Source organism: Panthera pardus, unplaced genomic scaffold (assembly GCF_024362965.1).
Source record: "Panthera pardus isolate Hobbes unplaced genomic scaffold, ASM2436296v1 HiC_scaffold_3, whole genome shotgun sequence".
In the NCBI taxonomy this organism is placed as follows: domain Eukaryota; kingdom Metazoa; phylum Chordata; class Mammalia; order Carnivora; family Felidae; genus Panthera; species Panthera pardus.
The window spans coordinates 20,457,230-20,481,873 of record NW_026526876.1 but is presented as its reverse complement, the minus strand read 5'-3'; the positions used below and the strand labels follow the sequence as shown (position 1 = coordinate 20,481,873).

The 24,644-nt window shown below is 54.9% G+C and overlaps 1 protein-coding gene across 7 annotated transcripts; it reads right to left on the bottom strand.

The window, feature by feature from the left end:
- Positions 1-4,357: 4,357 nt before the first annotated feature.
- CPSF4L (cleavage and polyadenylation specific factor 4 like) lies at positions 4,358-13,585 on the bottom strand. 7 transcript variants are annotated; one of them, XM_019466376.2, is made up of 6 exons: positions 11,979-12,290; positions 8,681-8,776; positions 7,650-7,746; positions 7,129-7,168; positions 5,819-5,986; positions 4,358-4,839 (listed from the first exon to the last, which is right to left on the bottom strand). In XM_019466376.2, the coding sequence occupies exons 1-6, from the start codon at positions 12,211-12,213 to the stop codon at positions 4,747-4,749; spliced, it is 729 nt and encodes a 242-aa protein (XP_019321921.1). In that variant the 5' UTR covers positions 12,214-12,290; the 3' UTR covers positions 4,358-4,746. The 7 variants fall into 7 exon arrangements, with proteins under 7 accessions (XP_019321921.1, XP_053749177.1, XP_053749178.1 ...); XM_053893202.1 differs by lacking the exons at positions 4,358-4,839; positions 11,979-12,290 and adding exons at positions 12,884-12,934; positions 13,481-13,585 and having other exon boundaries at positions 5,680-5,986; XM_053893203.1 differs by lacking the exons at positions 4,358-4,839; positions 11,979-12,290 and adding exons at positions 12,884-12,934; positions 13,481-13,585 and having other exon boundaries at positions 5,680-5,986; positions 7,650-7,743.
- Positions 13,586-24,644: the final 11,059 nt, after the last annotated feature.

Here is a 24,644-nt window from a genome sequence, read left to right as displayed (position 1 = left end):
TATTAGGAAGCCCGTCCCTTCACTGTGCACAGCCCTGCGTCTGTGTGGCCATGTCTTCGGCTGGCTCTCCAGAGTGACAGAATTCCTGAAAGCCTTCGGTCTGTTGGCCCCTTAAGGCTGATGGTGGTCAGGGAGGCAGGAAGATGACAGAGGTCATCACTGAAATTTTTAAAGAGTTATTTCTTAATTTGCAGTCAATAGTATCTCACTTTTAGATCTTTCTCCCTAAAAGTATCCTCTAAGCTTTGGCATTTTACAGTTGTTCTGTACGAGATACCAGGCTACATACGTCCTGATACAGGTTAGTATCTGAAGTGGCAGGAAATCTGCCTCCCATCGGGCCTTTTGGGGTCCTTGACACCTTGGCGGGTGTGAGAAACATAAAAGCAAAGTAAGGGGGATACAGAGTTGCAGGTGAGTCTGTGGAAAATCCTTAAATATATCTAAGCTGATGAAAATGAAATCGCACACTAAACAGAATTGTTGAAGCACTTTTTATACATCTTGAGTATAACAGCAAATGGTTTCTGTTTATCATCTCTTCCTGGAAACTTCAGAATCCCGCCCCATCCCTTCCTGAGAACTTCAGTGAAACACTTGGACGTTCCTTTTACTTTGTCAGGGTTGTTGGGTTTTCCAGGTCTCTTCCCCCATCAAAATATTCAGTGTCTTTCTAAGTTTGTGACTTCTGCTTTGGTGGCTTCCTCACTTGGTTACTGACAGATAGAAAAGGCTTAGAGGAAACGTAATCCAGATTGTACAGAGAGCTGTTTCTCCAATCCCTTTTCCAACATGGGGGTTGATTATATATCATAGACGTGTTTATATCTACTTGTTTGTTTTATACACACACACACACACGTGTATATTTTAGCTTTGCTTGGGATGTTCGCATGCCAAATACAGGAGGTGAGTCTCTTTTATCCCAGCTCTTTCAAAACTACAGAAAAAGCAGTGTGCTGTTCCGAGGCCAGCATTTATTTATTTGCACGTCTCTTCTTTCTCTCTTCTCAAAACTTGAATTCTGGCTCTATCTTCTGCTTTATCTGCCTTTTCTCTTCCCGGTCCCCTGTCTCTCTCCCCTTCTAATTATCCCCAGTGGGAGTAATTTAATCCCGCATCAGTTTCTCCTGGTTGGGGAAAAGGTACACTAGAATTCCCCAAAAGGAAAAAATTCAGGGTTGAGAAGAGCATTTGTATTACTGAGGACTTCATTGGAATTTCAAAAACAGGATCTTTCCTTTTGAAAGGGCTTTGTGGCCATTCTTTGCAAATGTGCTTTAAGGGAGACACTCGGGTGGGGGATGCTCCCTGCACTTCCCCCTTTGTCCTTAGTCCAGGTCGGGAACAGTCAGGGAGTCAAGGTAGAAGAGAATGCTGCCTGCCAGTGATGCCCTCTTGCCCCAAACCCCTCAAGCAGCTGCGTGGTGGCCTGATCCAGCCCACTCCCTGTTTTGTAAATAAAGTCTTCCTGGAGCACAGCCCTGCTCCTTCTGTTAAGCGTGGTCTGGGGCAGCTTTTCTGCTCTGGTGGCAGAGCTGAGTAGTTACAGCAGAGACCACGTGGTTTGCAAAGCTGGAAGTGTGTGCTGACCCTGCCCTGGGGGAGCGGGACCCCCTTCCCGCCCCCCTCCCCCGCATTTGGAGTAGGTAAGGCCACGAGCCCCTGCATTTGGAGTGTTTGGAACCTGTAAGGCAACTTGGGATCCCTGCTCTAAGACAGTTTGGGTTAGGAAACATTTCAGTAGAAGCCTTTCTTGACCTAGAGGCTTAGTGCCCTGGTGCCACCCCCTGCTGTCCAAACACAGGTGCAGTGGTGGTCCCCAGGGGCTGGAGCCCCAAGACCTATTACCACTACTGTAAATAAGAGAGCGTCATTTGTCAGAATCAGAATGCTAGAACAGTGAAAACATTCTACTTAATTTATGTCACAGTAGGTATTTTACATCCCTGAAAATAAGTTCCTTAATGTGAAGAGCAAACTAAATGAACCAGCCGTCCTAGAGGGACAGCTAGCTGCTTCATTTTACCAAGTTGAAGATGAAGGTGGGATCCTGCACTAAAAAGATTTTTTAGTTTGACATGGCCAGCACCAAGAATCCTGACCCATGTGTAGGAAAGAAGAAAAGGGCTTAACTGATGCCTCTGAATTTGATACTGAGCATGGATTCCTTTTTTTTTTTTTTAATGTTTATTTTTGAGAGAGAGTGCGAGTGGGGGAGGGGCAGAGAGAGGGCGCTACAGAATCTGAAGCAAGTTCCAGGCCCTGAGCCATGAGCACAGCCCACCGCGGCGCTCGAACTCACAAACTGTGACATCATGACCTGAGCCGGAGTCGGATACTTAACCAGCCACCCAGGCTCCCCAGTACTGAGCGTGGATTCTTAAATGGTCCGGGAGACTTTGAAGAAGCCGTTAGTATCTCCAGATGCTGGAGTTCCTTGGTTTCTGGCCACTCGCATTTCTGCCATGTGGGGTGAGAGGGTGCTTGAAGACCTTTCATCAGGTCTTTTAACGATTTCCTCATAATGTTCCAAACAGTCTGAGTTGTTGAGGTCAGCAGAGAGCCGTCGATTCTTGTCCTAGATTCCGGTCCAGACAAAGTGCTTGATCAAAGGAGCAGTTTCCGCTTACAGTAGCAATGTAAACTTGGCTCGTGAGGCTACATTTAGTGCTCAAATCTGCAAATATCCCTGCAAGATCAGTTCATTTGCGCAGCCAGTCCTAATCCTGTCTGTGACCTGGCAGATGCAGGGCTCCACCCAGAAAGAGGAGAGATTCTTTTCAAACCTGGGATCGTAGAGGAGTGAGGCCCTGTTACCTGCAGGCGTTGAGTCAGGAGTAGCTGCTCATCACAAAGCCGAGAAAAAGAAGCCAGGGATGCTCCTAACCTGATGTTCCGTGTTAAACGGCCTCCTTGATGTCGTCTCCCAAAATGATGCCTCGTATCCCCCACAGCACGGGCAGGAGCCCCCCTAGATGAGCCCGCCCCCAGGTGAGCAACAGTGTTGGTTAGGTTCTGCTTCCAAGGCAGTGGCACGAATTCCCAAACGAATCTTCAGCAGCGTGCAGAGAATCCATACGAGCGATCCGTATCCGCCTTTGAGAAGACTTCAGGGGAGGGTTCCGTTCCAGAAGGTTGGAAATACTTCCGGGCAGGCCCAAAGGCCATGTCTGTGCCCACGTGGTCTGTGTGGGGTGGGTTATCCCTGGTCTTAGCTCCTGGGATTGAAGCCTGAGTGACTGTATCTGAAATACGGAGTTTACTGGGGAAAGTACTTTCTTCTAATACATACCAGAGTATTTAGTTATTAAAGATAATCATTTGTGTATTAGCAACAGGGTGTTTTACTTGTTCCGGGAAACCTCACTGCCGCTGTTCTTAGTCCTTTACCCCGATTTGCAGATTATCCTAATTCCCCTGCTCCCTGTGTTCCTCCACCACTCTTCATAACAGTAGTTTTAAAATTTTCCTCTCACCTGGTTATTTGCCTCTTCCAGACCCTCACCTTTGAGATGGGTGGCTGTGGCCTGGGGCGAGTTGTCTGACTTCCTGGAGCCTCTTTGGAGGTCTGGACTGTAAAGCGCGGACAGTTATACCTACTTTGCAGAGCCTTGGTGGGATTAGAGGCCCTGCGTCGGTAAATTCCAGCAAGGGCCCACGTGTGGTAGGAATTAAATTCTAACGGCTCTCCTGAACCCCCTGTGGCCTCACGCTACTTCAGATTCTAAATGTGAACCAAGCGAGAACAAGCCCGCCACGATCCCCGCTAAAACGTGGCTACCCTCCGGGGCCTGCTCTGTCAAAGCCAAGTGCTGTGCAGAGTTCTTTACCTGCATTCTCTCGTCCCATCCTTAGGACCACCCTGGGAGGCTGGCGCCGTTACGCTTATTTGTCACACTGAGGAGCCTGAGGCTCGAGGCTGAGTAGTTTGCCTACACGGCTGTGTGGTATTTGTCTCAGCAGCCCACGCGGGGCTGCCGTGCAGACCCCCAGAACCTGCGGGCCTCGTTCTTCGATCACCCTGTCCCCTTACCTTCTAGCTCCAGGCGGCCGGGTGGCCGTCTCCATCTGCCACAGGCTGGTGGGGGTGGGGGGGTGCGTCCTACTCACACCTTCTACTGTTTTCTCCATGTCTCCAAAAGTCTCTGCTTTAACCTCCCCGCTCCTCTCCCAGTGGGTCAGACTCCCTTGACTCCCGCATCCGCGTAAATAGAATGGCATTAAATGGCCCAGGTCACGCCCCTACCCCCCCAGGATAAGACTGGTGTGTACCGTCTCCCTCCCCGTAATTCCTCACATCAGGCGTGCACAGGGTCTAGCCTTAAATTTAAGTAAGCCGTAACAGGGAAGCAGCTGTCGTGCCAAAGGAAACCATTGAGTTTAATCACCAGTTTGCAGCAGCAGTGAGGCCACGTGCACGGGAACTGCCCCGTGCAGCCCAGGCTGGTCTTGTAGCGGGTGCAGGAAACGCACAGACGGGGGCGGCTGTTCCCACTAGCTTGGGTTCGGGGTTTAGGTACATTCTGCTCCCCCGTTTTATGGCTAACTCGTCCTGCCACAGGTTGCGTGCCTCCAGTCCTGTTGTGTTTCTAGCAGCTCGTTCACGGACAGAATGAGAGGAAATAAGCCCGAATGCAGCACGCTACTCCCGCATCTCCTACCCTGTTGAGGCGGGCAGTAGGGTTCACTGGGAACAGAGAGGACCCCACAGCGTGGCCCCTGGGTGTCTTCACTAGAAGGTCTTCAGTTACCCCACAGACCAGGGGTTATTTTTTGATAACTCCTACCTGTTGGAGTCTTACTACATTTGCTGGCATAATGGCCCGGTTTTCGACACTAAAAGAAAAAGATTAAGGGTGTAACTTTTCATAGATTCAAATCTCAGTAGAAACATCTTAACCTGTCTAAGGAACCATAAAAGCTAGTTAGCTGCTTAACTAGCTTTTTTTTTTCTTAACTTTATTTTGAGAAACCGAGACAGCACAAGTGGGGGAGGGGCAGAGAGACTCCCAAGCAGGCTCCGCACTCAGCACGGCTGACAGGGCTTGAACCCATGAAGCCGGGAGATCCCCACCCGAGCCGAAACCAAGCGTCGGACAGACGCTTAACCGACGGAGCCACCCAGGTACCCTTGATGGATTTTATCTTAAATGAAGCTCCGTTTCAGGCCTGAGAGACCTTGAGATTCAAGCCATTATCACTATCCCAGAGAACAGGGCTCTGGATGTTCAGAGGCCCCCCAAAATCAAACGTATGAGAAAGGCAAGGGCCCCGTTCCCTGGCCTCTGCCGGTGGAGGTTGCTCTTCCAGTGTAGAGCGGCCAGAAGCACAGGACAGTCAGGGCGCCTGGCTGGCTCAGTTGGTGGAACGTGGGACTCCTGATCGCAGGGTGGGGAGTTGGAGCTTCACATTGGGTGTAGAGATTACTTACAAATAAAATCTCTAAAATAAAAAGAGCGCAGAACAGCGTAGAGTTTGTCTCGTGAAGGTATGTATGATGTTTTTCTTCTTGATAAACCAGGGGGAAAAAAAGGAAACCAAAGTGCTACATTCCCTTAGGAAATCCTGCCCCCTAAATCTTGAGGACATTATAGATCAACTCAGAACTGGTAACGCAGCAAAGAAGGTGATGAAAGCTGTCTAACTTAGTAGCTTTTAAAGTCTTGTCTGGCCAGAGAGGTAAGTCAGATGAGGTCGTGGAGACTTAGGGTAACATTGGGGTTACCAGTGCCCGCTCACTGCCCTCATTCACACCCCTAGACCCCAGTGTGGTGGTCTTACCTGACCCGAAGGGAGTCGCACCGCAGCTACTCACCCTGTAGCACGGGCCGGGCTCCGGCGCCCTGAGTCCCAGGTGGTAGGAGACCAGGTGCTGCTGGGGCCTCTGAGCGGGGAGAAGCGGTCCCTCCGGCGGGGAAGGGGGCCTGCGAGGCTCCCAGGCACGAGCAGGAGGGGCTGAACCCCGTGGCCAGTTGACAAGCTGCTGATAAAGTCAGGAGAAAACACTGCAGACGTGGCGACTTTGCACTGAGGGCAGGGGCTCCGGCCAGGCGTGTACATGCAAAGCAGGTTTCAAGGTGCTTTACTGCGGCGTTAATTGCCGACCGCGTGGCTCCCGACGAGCCTTAGACTTGGGCTTGTGGATCGCCCGCAGTCATTGAGGAGGCTTCCCCCCTGGAAGCGGCAGAGGGCGCCCTTCCGAGCCGGCGCCGGCCTTCCCTCTGGCTGAGGGACCGGATGTGGGGCCACTGATTGACAGGGGCTAAGCGCCCGCCCCCCGTTCCCACGCCTATTTTGACCTCCTTCAGACTTAACTGGCCTTCCGACTTTCAGTCTTCCGGACCAGGGGTCAGCAAAGACTTTCTGTAGGAGACCAGAGAGGAAAGATTTCCGGCCTTGCAGGCCGTCTGGGCTCCGGCGCAGCCACTCCTAAGCACGAGACCGGCTGTAGATGACGCGTACGTGAGCGTGGCCCGGTTCCAATAAAACTACGAGCACTGACATTTTCATTTTCACGTGTTACAATATATTCTGGTTTCTTTCCCCTACGATCTTTAAAAAAAAAAACAAAACCACTGCAAGTGCGGGGCTGTACAAAAATAGGCAGTGGCCCGATCTGGCCCCCAGGCTGTAGTTTGCTGACCCCTGATGCGGGTGCTCGTCAGTGCTTGGTAGCAGTGGGAAGAGTATGTGTTCCCGCAGGGACCGGGCACAACCAGGATGGCCCCGATGCAGAGGAACGACTCTGGACCGCAAGCCCGGAGCTGGGCCCCTCGGTCTTTATCAAAAAACCACACACGTCGGGCGCCTGGCTGTCCTAAGTTGGAGAAACATGCGACTCATGATCTCAGGGTCGTGAGTTGGAACCCCACAGGTTGCTTACACACACATGCCGCCCACTAAGGAGAATTCCAGGGCCGATGAGCTGAGCAGGGCCGCTACCTGCCGCAGAGGCTGCAGAGGTGGGAGGGGGTCTGGGCCGTGGCGGGTGCCTCTCCCGGGACGGGTACTTGGAGCGGATCGTGCGAGGGTGAGGGCAGCTGGGCGTAGTGCGGTGCCAGAGTAAGTGCTCTCCAGGGAGCGCGTGCGGTAAAGGGAACGAAACACCCCTGCCTGCACACTCACCTTCGTGAAACTCGGGTTGAATAAAAGATTCATCTTGGGACTGAGGGAAGTACAGAGAGAGAGAGAGAGAGAGACAGTTACAGCCTGGCTCCAGCCCTCCATCACCTGCTCATTAGTGTGCTCCTCACCAGCCTACTGCAGATTTCAGGTTTCTGAGCCCCCTGGGGAAGGAGCCCATGCCCCAGCCGGGGGATGACGGAGAACTGCAGAGGGTTGGGGTGGGTTTTAAGTGTTTCTGCTCATTTCTAGAACAGTTTGGGAAGAGCTACTTGCCTGTCAGCCCTGCACAAATACACGTGAACAGCCTGGGGTAGAGTTTGGTACAGCACCTTGGGGGGGGGGGGGGCGGGGGGAGGCAATGCAGGGTGAGCTAGCAAGGAAATCACTGCAGGGGGGAGGGGGGCATGCTCACCAGACACTTCATTTTCCACCTTGGACCAGTGAAGGTATAGAAGGATCTAGATCCAGAAGCCAGAAAGCAGGCACCCAACTAGAGTTGCTAATCCAGGTGTCATACTTACTGTGCAAATTGGCACCTGGGTCCCTCCGGGCAGAAGCCCACGAAGTAGTTAGCGCACATTATCTTACGGACATGGCGGTGTTTGCACAGGGGACCTGCTGGGCAGAGAACAGCCAGAAACACACATGACAAATCTCACCGGGAGGGTATGGCAGTCATAGCTCTCCACTTAACAGGGTATATAAACCTTGTCCTTTCCTGCCCAAAGCACCTGCTTCCTAGCCACGTGACTGAGAGGGGAATGGCCACCTCGGAATGTGCTGGGGTGGGTGCCAGCTGGCCAGTGCTGAGCAGTGGGGTCGGAGGCATCCCTGACACACTGCATCTTGGAGGATTTACGTGGTTGTAGACTGTCATTTGTCACCTTTACTTAGCTCCAGAAGCTACAGCTGAGGAAAGGCTAACCCCACCACAGCTTACTAATCCTCCCCTAAAATGCCCCCAAAGGAACACTGCCGAGGACTCAGAACAGTGCACCTGAACACCAGTGAAAGTAAAGGGCGCAGTACTCAGAGCACAGGGACTCCATTGGGGGGACCCTGCCTCTTAATGGGGCAGGTGGAGCACGCTTAGGTGACAGCACCCCCCCCCCCCAGGTGGGTAAAAGAAATAGACAAGAGAATGCATGTGGTCGGTCTCCCCTGGACCAGACCCGATGCCAAGGGCTTCCTGTGAGGTCCTATGTCTGCCAGCTCAATAACCCTATGAAGGAGCTGTTTCCCCTTTCGATAAGTGAGGAACTGCGTTCAGCAATTCGTTCAAGGTCACGCAGCTGATACATTCTGAAGTCACTGGGATCTGAACCCAAGTAAGCCTGCTGGGAGAAGCCATGCCAGGCTGAATGTTACCACACACAGAGGGTTCTTTTCCATCAGGGCGAGCCTGGGGGAGAACTATGGAAAGGTCTTCCGTTGGGATTTTAACCCAGGGGCACACCCCCACGGGGCCTTATCAGGAATATGCATCCTTCCCCTGCTGGGGACACCCCCCACATCGTGATCACCTAGTGCTCCCTTTCCATCGGGGCCTCACCATCCTTGCAGAAACCTTGGTCATACCAAGGACAGTCCCGGGTCTTGAAAGCTGGCTTCACGTGGAGAAAGGGACATTCCTTGTTGTTGCAATCACCTGAAAAGTCCAGCATTCTTTAAAAATGGGCTCATCTTGGGGCACCTGGGTGGCTCAGTTGGTTAAGCGTCCGACTTCAGCTCAGGTCATGATCTCACAGTCCGTGAGTTCAAGCCCCGCATTGGGCCCTGTGCTGACAGCTCAGAGTCTGGAGCCTGTTTTGGATTCTGTGTCTCCCTCTCTCTCTGCCCCTCCCCTGTTCATGCTCTGTCTCTCTCTGTCTCAAAAATAAATAAACGTTAAAAAAAATTAAAAAAAAAAAAACAAAACGGGCTCATCTTAACGCTCATTTCCACCCTCCCCAAAGTGGACTGACCGCCTTGCCTAGCCTCCACTTGCCTTCCTTCCATCAGCAGCAGCTTTTAGAAGACAGCAAGGATTTTCTAATCCTTCTTGCAATCTAAGAAGAATGGATCCCAATACTACTTGCTAAGTAGGACTTGGGTAAGAATAAACACATCTGGAAGAGCAGAGGCAGGGCCAGATATCCAGAGGGAGGGACTGGAACGGAAGGCATCTGGAGGCCACCAGAGAGGAAGGAACGAAGAAGCGGCGGGGAGAGGAGAGCCAGAGCGAGCCCCTAAAGATCCAAGAGGACACAGTGTGGATGCTTTTCAATCAAGGCCCTCTGTGCTTCGTCTCTGCGACGGAGACCTACGGTGCTTCTAGAACCAGGGTACAGTCCTTTCTGGCGGACAGGCCAACAAGACCAGCTCCAAAGCTGGCGGTGGTCTGATGCTAGATGCTACACAGGGACCCCTGTGGTTGCACGATGCCTGTGCTGTAAGCTGTGGGTAATAGTCCAAGACTCGGGTCCTCTAGAAGGAGCCAGCCTCGTGGGACAGACCACTGGAGAATTGTTGTAAGAACACTCTTAGATTTCTTGCAGGAGCCCAGGGCTCTGAAGGAGCGTGGGGAGGAATCAGTTCATCTTTCACCTCATGTGAGTAGAGACTTGGTGGATGCTTCCAATCCCATCCTCCTTAAAAGCCTGCAACTCACGGGTGCGCCCGGGTGGCTCAGTCGGTTGGGCGACTGACTTCAGCTCAGGTCATGATCTCATAGTCTGTGGGTTTGAGCCTCGTGTCGGGCTCTGTGCTGCCGGCTCAGAGCCTGGAGCCTGCTTTGGATTCTGTGTCTCCTCCCCTCTCTGCCCCTCCCCTGCTCACGCTCTGTGTCTGTCTCTCGATAATAAATAAACGTTAAAAAAAAAAAAGTCTACAACTCGGTGCTTCTCAGAGCCAAAAGGACTTGATGGTGTTCGCCCCATTGGTTTTCAAACTTCTCCAGAGATCTACTTAAAGGTCGCCCTTCTGCAAAGCAGGTTTCACCGCTGATGCCTAAGAACAGTTTGAAATCACCGTTCCCTCCTGGCCTTCCCGTCTCACAAACGAGGACAGCAGTGCTCAGAGAGGGGAACTGCCGTGTGCAGCCCAGGGCAGAGTGCAGCCTCTGGGCTCCCGCCTTTTGAGGAATGGAAGTGACATCCCTCCCCTAGGGCTGGCAAGCATTTGATCTAGGAGGCAGCGGCGGGAAGTCATCTGTCCGTGCAATGCTGCCTTTCTGTCCTGGCCTGGATGCACCTCGCTGCATTCCTCTGGCGGACAGCAGGTGGCACCCGCGCCTCACCCTCCAGTCAGCCTTTTCGGAGTCCCCCAGGTAGCTGTTAGAAGAGCCCAGCCAGCTTCAGGGCCCAAGACCCTGGGCCCCCTCAGCTGCCCCTTCCCACTCCAACACCTCCCAACATAATGTTCTACATAAAACAGTTTACTTCCAATACGAATGATAATTACTTTGGGGCGCCCCGGGGGGCTCAGTCGGTTAAGCATCTGACTTCCACTCAGGTCATGATCTCAGTTTCCGTGAGTTCGAGCCCCGCATCAGGCTCTGTGTTGACAGCTCAGAGCCTGGAGCCTGCTTCGGATTCTGTGCCCCCCCCCCCCTTATGCCTCTCCCCCACTGGTGCTCTGTCACCTTCTAGCAAAAATAAATAAATGTTATAATTTTTTTTTTTTTAATGGTAAGTGGCATTTTTAAATGAAAGAGGTTTAGGTGCTGACCAAGGGAAGCTGGGCTTCAGGTAAACTGTGCTTCCCTTCCAAGAACACATGCAGGCCGCGGGACCTCAACTCCCAGCAGGCAGGACACAGAATTTTGGCCTGGGAGGAGCTCTTTGGGGATGCTTCGCCTTCTTCCCAAATAGCTGGGACCTCCCCCACTGCCCCCCCCCCCCCCGCCACTGGCACTAAGGGCAGCTTACCCCAAAGCTGCCCCAGTCAGAGACATCCCTGAAGACTGTGGCAGCTCTCTGTCCCTCCAGGTCACTCTTTTGGAACACAGTTTGAAAAGCACTGGACTAGATAATCCTTAAGGCTCCTTCCAGCTCTGGAAAGCACTGAGCTGTAGAATTTCACTGGGAAGATATTTTACAAGATCTGAGGCACACTTGCCGATTCAATCTTAAATGAGGTGGCAAGTGGTTGTGGCCTCCTGCCCCGGGCAGCCCTGTGCACGACAAAAGGAGGTCTGAAAGCCAGAGAGAAGGAGGACACTGGTCCCAACCCGACCACACAAGATAATTTTAGAGGCTGTGCTTCTGAACCTCATGACTGTATGTTTACAGTGACCCTGCATTGCCAAGAAGAGATGCTAGTTTTCCACTTACGGAAGCAATGCAAAGTTTTCTTCTATAATAACACTCCGTAAAACAAGACAGTCGAAAGAATCGACAGTGACACAGGTCAATGGCACAGGTGCTTTCTGTGTTTGGCAAGCATCGTGAAAGTGGCTTTCAAATCCTGCTGTTTGGGAAACGCTGGCCCGGACCCACCCCGGGGACAGAGACGCGGCCCATTCCAGGCTTATTTCCGGACAGTCAGTCCGGGTATGTGATTAGCCAGGACTGCAAAGGGAAACAATTCAGCCTTTGAGTCCAGCCTCACCCCACCCTTCCCGTGGGGGTGGGGGTGGGGGTTACTAGCGTGTGCCCGAGCCTGTGGGCCAGTGAAACAGGGATCCCAGAGTACAGTTCCACTATTCCCAGGGGGCTGGAAAAGCAGGTGCCTGGGGCTCAGAGAGGCCCGGTCGGCCACCGGAGACATACACAGTCTCCTTTGGGCTTCCCTGTCACACGTCTTCCTGTCTCCCCAGTCCCCACTGCCAACCCCCCTAGGTAAGGGCTGGAGCCAGGAAGGGGCGTTACCGAACTTGGAGTAGAAGTAGCACTCGGGCATCCTGGTGACATCGTACTGGTGCAAGAAATTGCACTGGTCGCCCTTCTTACACAGTCCCCGCAGCCAGTGCTTACACACCACCATCTTCTCCCCTCGGTTGTGCCGGAGAGGACAGAGCTTCCCTGGGAACAGCAGAGCAGCCAGCTGGGAGCACCCCCACCCCCTGCTTGCCTGGGATTCCCGAGGAGCGTGCCCCTCGTCCATCCCGTCACCTGACCCCTGGTGGAGGCCACACGGAGGACGGGCTGTCGTCTTAGCACTGCCACACCTTCGCCCAAAGTTTCCTCTCTGCCTGGCCTGCCCTCGTGCTTCTCAAACCCCGGGAAGCCCCAGGGGGTCAGGACAGCTCCCAGCAGCCTCACAGCCCCCCTCTCCTCCAGGCTCAGGGTGGGGCTCCTACCAGAGAGCAGAGCCGTGGCTCCAGCCCGGGACCCCCACCCAGCACGGCCCCTGGCACATAGTGCTTGTTAAGGGCCTGTTAAAACCAGGTCTCAGAAACCCCCCTCAAAGGTTGTGTTTCCTGACCCCGGAGACCTAACGTGCTGACCTAAGAGCCGGCTTTGTAACTAACAACTTAGAAGGAAGTAGAAATGTCCTGTGTGACTCTGTTACCTTCTTACGGGGGTACTGCCATCAGCAGGAAGGATGCCCCAGTTCCCAAGTTCCTAAACAGGACCAGCCTCATGCTTGGCCACCCCTCTGATAGAATGTGAGGGTTGCTGGGAAGGGGTTCTTTGTAAATAGTCCTACCCTCACCCGGCCAATGACTCGCTTGGGTGTGACCTTCCACCAGAGCACTTGGATTTCTTTGCAAGAGGGCGTAGATGTGTAGACGGCCCCAGCCCCCCACGCCCCGGTTCCCCTGCTGACCCACCTTTCTCACAGAGCCCTTTAGCGAAAAAGTTGCACACAGCTGAGCCCGACTCTAGAAGGGGAAGAAGGAAAGAGAGAAGGTAGCTTCACCAGAGGCTGCACCTGCCAGGGGGTTTTTCCTCCTCAGGAAGTCCCTACCCACCCCCACCCACCCCCGCAACCCCGAACCTCCCCAAAGCTTGGGCCTGGGGGCTAGGGCCTGGCTCTTTGGATGCTGGCCTCCAGAACCAGCCTCAAGACCTCAACACCTAAGCCCCCAACTCTGAAACACAGGTGATGGAGGGGCCCAAGGCAACTCAGGAGGCCAATGTGGACTTTCCTGGCTTCTCACCATTCCCTTTCTGTATCTCTCTGCTTTCCCCGTCTGGAAAATGGGCTGCCTGGAAGTCAGCTCCATTCTCCTGGAATCCTGGAGAGTATGTAAGAGGGGAGCCCTCAGCCCCTGAGAAGGGGGGTGCTGAGCTGAGAATCACGGGTGGCAGGCCCCAGTCCCCAACTCGGTCCCCCTGGTGGGCCGCAGTGAAGGGGCTGAGCGGAGAAGCCCAGAGAACGGCGCGAGGTCCCCCAGGGGGACGGCTGACACCCTGTCCTCACTCACTGTCCATGCCCTGGAAAGGCAGGAGTCCAGTGCCCTTTTGCATCTCTACATCCTTCTCGAAGGTGAAGGTGAACTGCTCTAGCCCAGCAATGATCTCTTGCATCTTCCATCTCCTGCCGGGCCGCCCAAACCTGCTCAAGCCCCTGCAGGCGCACCCTATATAGCTCATCAGAGGCCCTTAAGGGGGCAGGGTCTGGTGCTGCCCCCCTCATCCCCGGATGCCAGTGGCCAGGTGACAGCTGGGCTGCTCTCCAGGCACAGCTGTCTTCTTACTCCCACCTGGTTCAGGTGCAGACGCCCCGGGGCCCCCCGCGCCCTCGCGCGGTGTACCTAACATCCCGCTCACAATGCGCGCCGCTGGGGAAGAATTAGCAAAGCCGCACGTACGCACGCACGGCGTATGCGCAGACATTACCAAACCTGTGCTCAGTCTTTCAACATGAAGACAAAGCCACAGGTTAGCCTTGAGCAGAGTTGCACAAACCGACCACAGCGAGGCTGTTCTGATTCCCAGGAGCTTGGGGGCCAAAGGGTGAGGGGGTGGGCGGGGCAGGGGTGCAGAGGGAGGGAGCCCCCTCCCCCCCCCCGCCCCCGCCTCCCCGCTTCCCTCCAATCGGGTCCCAGCCGACCCCTCCCTCTGGGACTCCTGACATCCCTTTTCTGGCCTGAGTGACAAGCCCTGAGCGTGCTCTTCATGGGAGAGGGAAAAAGGAACGAAATCCAGAGGAATCGGAAATAGTTGGATGAATAGCGCTTTGTTTACGCGCACACAATCGCGAGCTCGGCTGGGGGTGGAACCAACCAGAGGCCTCCCAGCCAGGATTCCACAGGCCACCCCAGCGCCTCCCACCCCTGAGAAAGTGCTTTGTAAACGAAATCTCTATGCAAATGTTGTTTTATTATTATTACACCACCCCTGCCCCCAGGGCTGGGGACATCTGAAAGTGCTTTCAAAGGAGCATTTTAGGGCTCTAACTAGGGCAGGCCCCCCCCTCCCCCCACGCCCTGGCCCTGAACTGGCCTTCCCTCCAACTGGAGCTGGTGTTTTCAGAGTCGCACTGGAGCCCGCAGAACCCCGACGCCCTCCTTCCTGGACCGAGCGAGCGGGGAGAGGTGGGCAGCGCCCTGCAGGCCCGAGCGGGCCTGCAAGAAGGAGCCTGCTTGCTGGCTTTTGTTTTCCCGTGGCTGTCGCCGCGCTCCTCCTCGATTTGGTGGTGTTCTTTTGAACTCGGGATCAGAAAAGAAAATAGCTGGGGAGAGAGACACCTGGAGCTGAGGCGGGGCTGGGAGGGGCGGGGAAGGGATCCAAGAGTTTCCAAAAGCCCGGGCCTCCCTCTTACTTCATTCCCAGGGAGGCAGGGGGCCGAGCCGAGGCCTGTGGCAGGCTGGGGCACAGGGGCGCCCCTGGGGCAGGAACCCTATTCCCGTGCATTGATTAGTAGTCCCGAGAACACATTAATCTGTCAACACACCAACCCGGCAGCGCAGGCAGGCAGGCAAATGAGGACATCACGACTCAGCGAGGCCCAGGGCACACAGCTGGGAAGATGGTGACACGGAATTCAAATCCTGATCTCTCGATGGTTTCTTTCCATAAACATCCACAGAGCATCTACGTACAAGGGACTGGGGCCCCAAAACAGAGTGCTGCGTTCCTGCCCCCAGGAACAGCCCAGCCAAGTGGGGAGGTACACGCTGGTCCCGGGGGACGATAATGGCTAACAGGGGGAGGTTAACAGGGGTATGAACGGTAAGGGGGGGGGGCGCTAAGCACGGGCAGGGAGGGGCGGCCGAAGAGCGTCTGGTAGCGATGGGCATGTTCCAGAAGGGAGGCCAGCCATATGAGGGCATAGAGAATGAAGCAACATGGTGGTGGGGAGGGGGTTGGTCAGGGTTTAGTTAGTCCTCCTGTTAGAGGGGTGGGGGTGACAAGATTGGCATTTGAAACTCGAGTGTCTCTTAGAGCTTAGTTTTCTATCATGAAGCCAGCGGAGCGTCCCGGAAGGGGTAGGCACCCTGGAGAGTAGATGGAGGAGGAGAGGACAGGCAGCTATTTAAGGGATGATAAAAATAATAATTAGAGCCTGGAAATATCTCCAGGGATGCTTCCCTGCACTGTGGTGGCCGGAAAGGGTTCATTGGCAAGAGCCGAGCTTGGAGGAGGCCCCCACCCCCCGCCCCGCCCGCCCCCGTGCAGACTCCTCCCTCCATCCACCCCAGCGGCCCCTCCTCTTTCGGTCAAGGCCCCGCCCACGACCCGGACTCCCGGTCGCACCTCTGAGTGCCTGGCCAGGCCGAGGGCGTGCCCAGGATGCTGCCTAGATGACTTCCCCACTCCCAGAGCACAGTCACTGATTTGGCCTCAGAATGACAGCAGCTGGCATTCGCAGCCTTTGCTTACCCCAAATGCCTTCTAGGGTGGGTTGAATGGTCTCCCCCAAAGAGGGAGACCCAGTCCTAACCCCTGGTACCTGTGAATGTGACCTGATTTGGAAATTGGATCTTTGCACATGTAACTAAGGATCTCAGTGAGGTCCTCCTGGAATTCGTGTGGGCCCTAAACTCCATGGCTGGGGGCCTTACAAGAGGAGAGTTTGGGACACGCAGCGACGGAAGAGACGCAGAGGAGCCCTATGAAGACGGAGGAGGAGACGGGATTCTGGCGGCTGCCGGGGAGCACCCAGGGTGGCCGGCTACACCCAGAGACCCCGACGGAGGCGGCAACGGTTCTCCCCAAGGAGCCCGCCCTGCCTGCACCGCCCTCTCGGACCTGTGGCCTCTGCGATGGGAGGACATGTCTGTTGTCTTAAGCCATCGCCTCTGTGATAATTTGTTATGGTGGCCCCAGCAAACTAATTCATCCGCCCGCTCGGAAATTCAGCTGCAGGAGACCTCACCCCTTTTACAGATGAGCAAATAGACACACAGGGAAGTAGGTGACTACCGAGGTCCCACAGCTAATTGGAGTCAACTGGGGGCAGGTCTGGGTCTCCCACCTCCTAAAGCCTTTTGCACTCTTGTCACTCAAACCAGGAGGCTGCCCCCCGTGTATACTACCACGTCAAGGCTCCCCAAGTGCACCAGCAACCCCATTGTGCAGAGACACAAAGCAAGCCCCAGGCCAGAGAAGGCGCCGGAGTGGGGAGCCGGGTGCCCCCTCTGGAACCTCATAGTCCTCCCTCTGTGCCCCGGAGCCTGTCCCCAGCACTGGTGTTTTCGTCGACTAATTAATTCATGGCTGCAAAGTGGACACCCAAATCGTTCTGCAAACAGTGGTGTTAATTTTTAATCACCATCATTATGAGGCACCCACTTAACTCCGGCTGCAGATTTCCTGAATCAGCATCACCCTGCCCCTTTCCCTCTATAGATGCACTGTTCTGAAAAGCAGGCGTTCAGGGAGCTCTAGAATTCTGTCAGGAACTGGGGGAGGTCCTCGAGCCCGTCCCCCCTGGCCTTGGATCAATCTCAGCCAGTGCTTTTCCGGGCTGAGTGTGGCCAGGCCCTCCTCCCTGGTGTCTGTGCATCTATCTGCCTACCTCCCACCTTGGGCACCCTGAGTTCATGCCACGGGTATAGACTGTGGCATTGGGCAGGCCAGGGTTCAAATCCGGGCTCTGCGGGGCCCCAGCCCGTGATTGTGGGCCAGTCATTTAATCACCTCCCTGAACCCCAGATTCTGCATCTGTGAAATGGGACCCACGGCGTGGCCATACCCAGGGTGCTGTGTGAGAAGTACATATGGGCATGTGGGTGCCTGACATCAGGGAGTAGCTGGGTGGGAGCCGTCCCTCCCAGAAGGTATGTGCCATAAGGAGTGAGGAACGGTGTCCTGCCCCCAGGCCCAAGGTGCCACCTTCCTCAAGCTTACTGTTCCTAAGGACCCCTGATAAAGGAGGAGACAGGGGCCCCCCTAGGAGACAGGGGGCTCCATGCTGTTCAGGCGCTGCTGGAGGGGCCGCTCTAAGTCCAGCAGGGACGGGCCCGGTGGCTGGATAGCCATGGTGTTGGGATGGAGTGGAGGCCAGAGGAACCCCCAGTGACCCACAGCTGCTGCTGTTCGGCTCAGCCCCAAGGACAATGAGCCAGTGTGCCCTGCCCTCTCCACTGCTCTGTGCCCCAGAGATGCCACTTGGCGGGGACAGCTGTTGGCCTCACAATAGCCACTTGGAGTGCAGGGCAGGGAGGTCCAGCAGCTGGGATGGGCCTGCTCTGCCTTTGCCCAAGAGCTTGGTCTCTGGGAGTCCGGTGGTTCTAGGAAGTCTACTCTAGGAAAGGCATCCGTCTCCCCCAGGGGCGCGGGCTCAGTAATGGCACTAATGAGCCACCCACACTTCTCATCTGGGCCTCCTCCTGTCCTGACTTGTAACTGTTCAAGTTGCTTGTACCCATTTTGCAGACAAAGAAACCAGGGCTGAGAGGTGAGAAGGGCTGCCTGAACCAGTAGGTGTCGCACTTAGATGAGCTTCCCAAAGACCATAGGCTCCGTCTGCAGGAGCCTGACCTCTCAGGCTCGAGAGCGTGCTGAGGCCACTGAGAGGTCATGTGACACGCACTTGGGGTCTGAGAGTCAAGGAGACAGGACGTTGTGGGGCTCAGGGGGTCCTGATAGCTTTTCTCCCCCACTGTTGCCACCTCCGTGCATCTTGGTCCTCAGGCCGTCCTCTCCTCAGCTTCTGTGCCCAGAGCCCTTCCAGGGGGAGCAGAGGCTGCTTGGAGCCTCCTGGGGTTCCTATGCCCTGCCACCGGCAGCTCTGGGGGGGATGCCACAGGCCCAGACCGCCAGCAAAAATGAGTTAGCAGAAGAGGCGTGATGGGGCCAGCTCAGGTGACACTCTGGTTTCTTCCTCCTTATCCAGAGCCCTTCTGGCGTCCCCTCGATGGTTCTGCCCCCACCCAGCCTCTAGGGAGCTAGTCTTTCTTTCATTCACTCAGCACTCACTCAAAAATACTGTTGAACTTCTCTTCATGCTGAAGGATACAGAATGAACAAGGTGCAGCTTTTATCAGTGTTCTAGGGAGCAGAATACTGGCCCCCAAAGATGCCCACGTCCTAATCTCTGAAACCTGTGAATAAGTTACCTTACGTGGCAAAGGGGACTTTGTGGGTGTGGTTAAGGATCTTGAGATGGGGGAGGTTACCCTGGATTGTCTGGGTGGGCCCAACGTCATCACAAGGGGACTTAAAAGTGGGAGGCAGGAGAGCCAGAGGGAGGCAGGAAAGGAGAGAGAGAGAGAGAGAGGTTTGAAGACGTTACTCTGCTGGTTTTGAAAATGGAGGAAGGGCCATAAACCAAGGAAGGCAGGAGGTCTCTGGGAGCTGTAAAAAGTGAGGAGGCAAGATTCTCCCCTAGTACCTCCAGAAGAAATGCAGACTTGCTGACGCCTTCATATTCATTCATTCATTCATTCATTCATTCAGTAAGCTCTACTCCCAATGTGGGCCTTGAAACTCACAACCCAGAGATAAGAGTCTCATGCTCTACCAACGGGAGCCAGCCAGATGTCCCCGGCCTGCATTTTAGAAAGAACCTGCGGCTGCAAAGCCCTGGGGCTGCTCTCCAAGGAAGGCCCCCCCGAGAAGGACTTGGAGCAGCCCGTTAGCCAGAATCCAGCAGTCCCAGGAAAGGGGGTCGTCTTCCCTACAGCCTTGAAGCTGTCTATGCTTTGTAAAGGAGAGAAACATTCAATGTCAGGATCCACAGTAATTATTAGCCGGGTTCTCATATCTGTATCTATTCCTGCATCCCAGGAGATGGCTTTGTGCACCTCCTGGGGTACACGCACCCCTTTCCTCCCACTTGCAGGAGGGGGGCGGAAGGTTTCTGTAGGACACAGAACCGCCAGCTGGCTGTTGACAGTGTGATGGATTGATTCTCCCAGCCACGGCCTGGGGCACTCATTTTGATGGATTGGGGGCCAAGGTCACGAGTTTGATCTGCCTTTGGGTCAATTGAGTCTGGAAGAAAAACTCCATTTCCATCACAGCAGACTGCCCTCCAGTCTGTTACTTCTAAATGATTCTCGGGTCACAAGGCGGACAGACAGAGTACGGATGGAAAAACCCTCCAGGCCCCAACTATTGATGGGAAGTCAATTGTGCCCATTTTGTGTCCAAGCCCAGTGGGTGTGAGTGGCAGAAGCCGACAAGCAGAGGGCAGCCCTGCCTGGCTCCCAGCCTGGACGACCCCCCAACCCATCCCGCCTGCATGTGCAGGCTTCTGGGAGCTAGTGGGGCTAGAGGGGAGAGGCTCACCAATGCTGACCTTCCCTCCGGTCGGCGGTGGGGGTGGGGGGAGGGAGGAGGGTTATCACAGCCATGGAGCTGTCCTTGGTCTTACTTCTTGGCTTGAATTGCATCTCTGGGCCATGACTCCAGGGAGATGAGCAGCTAGAGACACATGGGGAGTTGCCCCCCCGTCTCAGTCAGTGCTGGCTGCCGGGACACAATACCACAGATGGGGGCTTGAACAGTAGGTTTTAGTTCCTCACAGTTTCTGGAGCCTGGGAGTCCAAGATCAGGGTGCCGGCAGATTCGGTTCCTGTGAGAGTCCACTTCCTGTCTCGCTGTGTCCTCACGTGGTGGAGAGAGACCCTCCAGTCTCTCTTCCTCCTCCCAACAGGACATTAATCCCATTGTGGGGGTCCCGTGTTTGTGAACTTACCTAAACCTGTTCACCTCCCCGAGGTGAGGCCCCCTCCTAATACCATCACACTAGGGGGGTGGGTAGGGACGGAGGACATCAACGTATTAACTTAGGGGATCACAGACGTCCAGTCCGAGGCACCCGCTTCCCACACAGCTGCCTTCTGGCCGTATCTACTTGAAATGTCTGAGACCCACTCTAGCTCCCCTGAAGTTGGTGCCTCCTGCCATCTCCTCTCAGGAATGTCACCACCCCAGATGCTCGGGCCAAAGCGAGGGATGTCCTTGATTCCTCGAATGGGCCGGTCCTGCTCTTCGCATCATAGATTTCTTTCATTCGTGGGTCTAATTCCAACTCTCCTCTCTCAGGGACACTTCCCTAACACCTTCTCTAAAGTAAGACCCAGGGGCACCTGGGTGGCTCAGTCGGTTAAGCGTCTGACTCTTAATGTCAGCCAGGTCATGATCTCATGGTTTGTGAGTTCGAGCTCCACATCAGGCTTTGTGCTGACAGTGCAGAGCCTGGTTGGGATTCTCTCTCTCTCTCTCTCTCTGCCCCTCCCCTGCTCTCTCTCTTTCTCTCTCTCTCCCTCTCAAAATGAATAAACATTAAAAAAAAAATTAAAGTGAGACCCAGGTCATTTCCTGTCCCAACACTCACCAGTGTATCCCTGAGAAGCCCTTAGTGCCATGCCCAGTGTTTCACATATTTCCTATCTTGCTGGTGCTCTGTTTGCTCCCCCAGCCCACCTCACCCCTAGCCCCTCACCCCTAGCCCATGTTCCCACTGTGAGGCTTCTCCATCAGGCCCAGCAGGTGCAGTGCCCGGGCCGGGCCCTCAGCACTTTTGCAGGCCCACGAAAATGTTTTAATTTCCTTAAAATCAGAAGACGATATGGGAGCGTTTAGGCCAAAGAAAACGTTTTAATGTTTAATATTAAAGCACGCATCCTTTTCCTAACGCGGTAAAAAGTGCCCGATTGTCCACTCTCTTACATTCTCTCACCGTTCCTGTGCCTCTCACAGCGCCGGGCACACAGCAGATGCTTAATAAACACCTGCCGGGGACACACGAACGAGTCTGTGCTGCCCATTTCTGTCTTCGGAGAACACAGCCTCAAACTTGCAGGCGGCTATGATTTGACTCGCCGGAGGCAGGGGGGGAGCCCTGGTTGGGAGACACGATACTGAAGCAGCATCTTCCAAGTCACCTGGGAAATGACACAGTCCACTCGCCACCCTAGGTCTGCGGAGGGCAGCCCGGCCCCAGCCACCTTCTCAGTGCATTCCTCAGTGTGGCTCCAGGGGCAGAGACTAGAAATCTGTGTCTCTATGGTGCTTCTCATATTACACCTTCAGAGAAACATGCTGATGGCTAAAGAGAAGTGCCAGCTTTCTCAGTAAAGTAGGTAAAATTTAAGATGCAAATGTACACATTTTCCCCCGCGGGACTCCATAGCCTTTTTTTTTTTTTTTTTTTTTTTTTTTTTTGCTTTGAATAAAAAACATGTGACTTGAAAACCGTTTTGTCTTAAATTGGCCCTTATGGGGGGGGGCGGGGTTTGAGGGAGGAAAATGGTGTTCCTGAAACAGGAGAACAGGAGCAGTGGTTTTCAGCCCCGGATGGGACATCTGGCAATGCCTTCTGGGGACGTTTTGGATTGACCTAGCCAGTTGCGGGGGATGCTATTGGCATCTAGTGGGTAGAGACCAGGGATGTCGCTTAACCTCCTCCAGAACAGTTCCCAATAACAAAGAATGATGGGGGCCCACTTGTCAAAGTGCTGAGGTTGAGAACCCCTGCTTTGGAAGAATCTAAATTCCATGTCTTGGGTAAATGACTTGGATCACTTAGGTCTGGCCTTTTCCATAGACCTGATTTTATTGATCTGCACTTTGGCATCGAGCCCTGGATTTACACTGAGCAAAGATGGGGTTGGTGTGGCTCTGTTAGGAGACTGTGGTTGAGGACATTGTCTGAGACCCCACCCCTGGCTCCTTCAAAGATCTCACAAGAGTCCCTCCCAGACCTCAGAACGTGCACAGTTGCTTCTGGGATCCTTTTAACCTTGTGGACTTCATGGGTTTCCTAACAGGTGGATTTCCCTTTTCACTTCAACTAACGGGAAGCTCAGAGTCCAAGTTGCAGCCCATCTTTGAGAACTGCGGAGGCCCACGCGGAGAACATTTCTGCTGTGCCACCCTCTTGGTTCATTGTACTGTGTGTTCCAGCCCTGTTTTTGCTTTGATCTATTTTTATCCTATTGTAGTTTACTTTTTGTGTGTGTGTGTGTGTGTGTGTTAAGCTGCCTCCAATCCTTTGGCAACGAAGCAGGCCATAAAAACAAAACAAGATTCAGCAGAGCCCCGTGGCCTCGGCGGGTATTTTTTAACATGCCAAGTGTCATTTCAAGGCTAGAGTCCTGCCGGGGGAAGGCAGCTACCCTTGGCTCCTCCTGTCCTCTCCTGGGAGTCTCCCTTCTTGGAGAACAGCAATTCCGTGGATTGCAGCAACAGGTTTTAGAGGCAAAGCCACCGACACCCATCTGCCTGCAAATACCTCTCCCTCCCCCAAACATTCTTTCCAGTCTCCCATCTGGCTCCTGCCAAGCTGCCAAGGGGCTAGACAAGCTCTCCCTTTGCTATTCCCAAGTTGCCTTGCCCACACTTTCAGTCGGGGCCTCCAGGGTTAGGCTGTGTAGACTGTCACTGCAGCCAGGGCGGTGTTGGGGGTGGGGTGGGGTGGGGACCTGTATGCAGAGGCGGGGACCTTTGGAAGGCTGTTGTGTGAGGGCGGGGGTGAGCCAGGGGTGGGTAGGGGGAGCTACATACACCTGGAAAGGTCAACCCCGCCCCCCACCCGTCAGCCCAACTAACACTCCCAGCTCAAGCAAGCACCCGTGCCCCCCACGTCCCACAGGCAGGGCTTGCCCCTCGTCCACCAGGCCGGAGCCAGAGCCAGTCCAGTCCGCCTGTCTCCTCTGCTCTGTTCTGCTCACACGACCCGGCCAGGGCTTCCTTCCCCCAGCCTCTGTCTGCCCATCTGTAAAATGGGGGACCGGGAGAGGTGGACCGGATCCTAAAACTTGGAGATGCTAAGAACCCCTCCTTCATGTGTCCTGACCCCCTCTATTCCTTTTGTCCACTTTCTTCTGGGAACGTGGTGAAGCGGGAGAACGGCTTGTGTGCATGACAGAACAGAGTCGGAGGTGAGCCCTTTGCGGGACCAGCCTGGACACCAGCAGGAACACGGGCCCGAGGCTGCAGGCTTGTGAGGCAAGCAAGGGGCCTACCCGGCAGGGACAGAGGCCAGCCCTGAGTGACCCCGAGAAGGGCCTTCGCACGCCCTTTGGATGGCGTGAATCAGCAGCCGCCAGCCCCTCGCCTGGCAGTGAGCAGTACCCCCTTCCCCTTGGGCGCACAGCCCAGGTGAGCTGGGAACACCCCACCCAACTTGGCCTCTCTCTGCACTGGCCTGCTCAGTCAGGTCACTGGCCCTGCTGGCCACTGCCGGTCCCGAAGTATAAATCATCAGGTTGGGACAGCGGTGGAGAGGAAGGCCTTGGAGGCCGTGCCCGGGTCCGTGCCCCAGCTCCTCCATTTGCCAGCTGTGTGTGGCTGGGCAGGTTCCTTGGCCTTCCGTTGCCGTGGCGTCCTCATCCGTAGAATGGGGGTAATATGAATAGCGAGGGCCTCACAGAGTTGTCATGACGATAAATGAGGCCAGCACCAAGGGCAGTGCCTGGCATATGGCGGTCCTAAGGGCTGGCACCCAGCCTTCACCACAGTAATGGTGCAGGACAGCATGTGCCCGGGGAAGCATGAGCAGAGCCCCGGCCTGCAGCGGTGGTCGCGGACGGGACACGAAGGCTGGACCGGGGCGGGCTGGTGCTGACGCGCATCTTTAGGCTAGAGCCACAGCCCTGCCCGGAGCAGCAAGCTCTGCAGCACATTTTTGTTAAGTGTTGGCCTTGACCTGAATTAGCATGACTACATTACTGCCCAGATGCAGCCCCTGGCTCCTGCTTTGGGTTGCTGGAGGTAGAAGGGGCCCTACAGGGCATCTGTTAAGGCGAGATGTGCCCTGCAGGGGCCGTGGGCTTCTCAGGCGAGCCTCGGGGACCAAAGGGGAGAGAGTCTTCTCCCCTCCCTCTTTTGGGGCCACCACACCCTGCTTCTCACTCCCAGCCTCAGCCACATCCCTCATTAGCTGAGAATGAGCCCCTCTAGGGACAGAGGGGCCGGTGCAACATTTTTATTATGCTTCTAATTGCTTCCCAGGGAGGATGAGCTCAAGTCCAAATTTCTCTGCGGATGCTCGAGGCGAGGGGCAGGGTTTCCAGGAACTCAGCCCCACTGGCCCCCATGTGGAAAGGAGGATGTGTGAGGGACTTCAGCTAGCAAACCCTGCCTTGCCTGGGCTGACAGGGCGGACGGGTCTCCAGGTCCCCAACCAGGACAGACACACCCGCAACCTCACTTCCTGAAGGAACGAAGCTCCCGGGAGGCCGTGAGCAG

What these genes read in the sequence shown, in the direction of transcription:
- CPSF4L (XM_019466373.2), bottom strand. Translation starts at nt 12,213, where the DNA reads ATGGACGAGGGGCACGCTCCTCGGGAATCCCAGGCAAGCAGGGGGTGG. An exon ending in CTACTTCTACTCCAAGTTCG is followed by an intron (nt 8,777 to 11,978) that starts GTAACGCCCCTT and finishes TGGACTTTTCAG; the next exon opens with GTGATTGCAACAACAAGGAA. An exon ending in TCAACCCGAGTTTCACGAAG is followed by an intron (nt 5,987 to 7,128) that starts GTGAGTGTGCAG and finishes TGACTTTATCAG; the next exon opens with CAGCTTGTCAACTGGCCACG.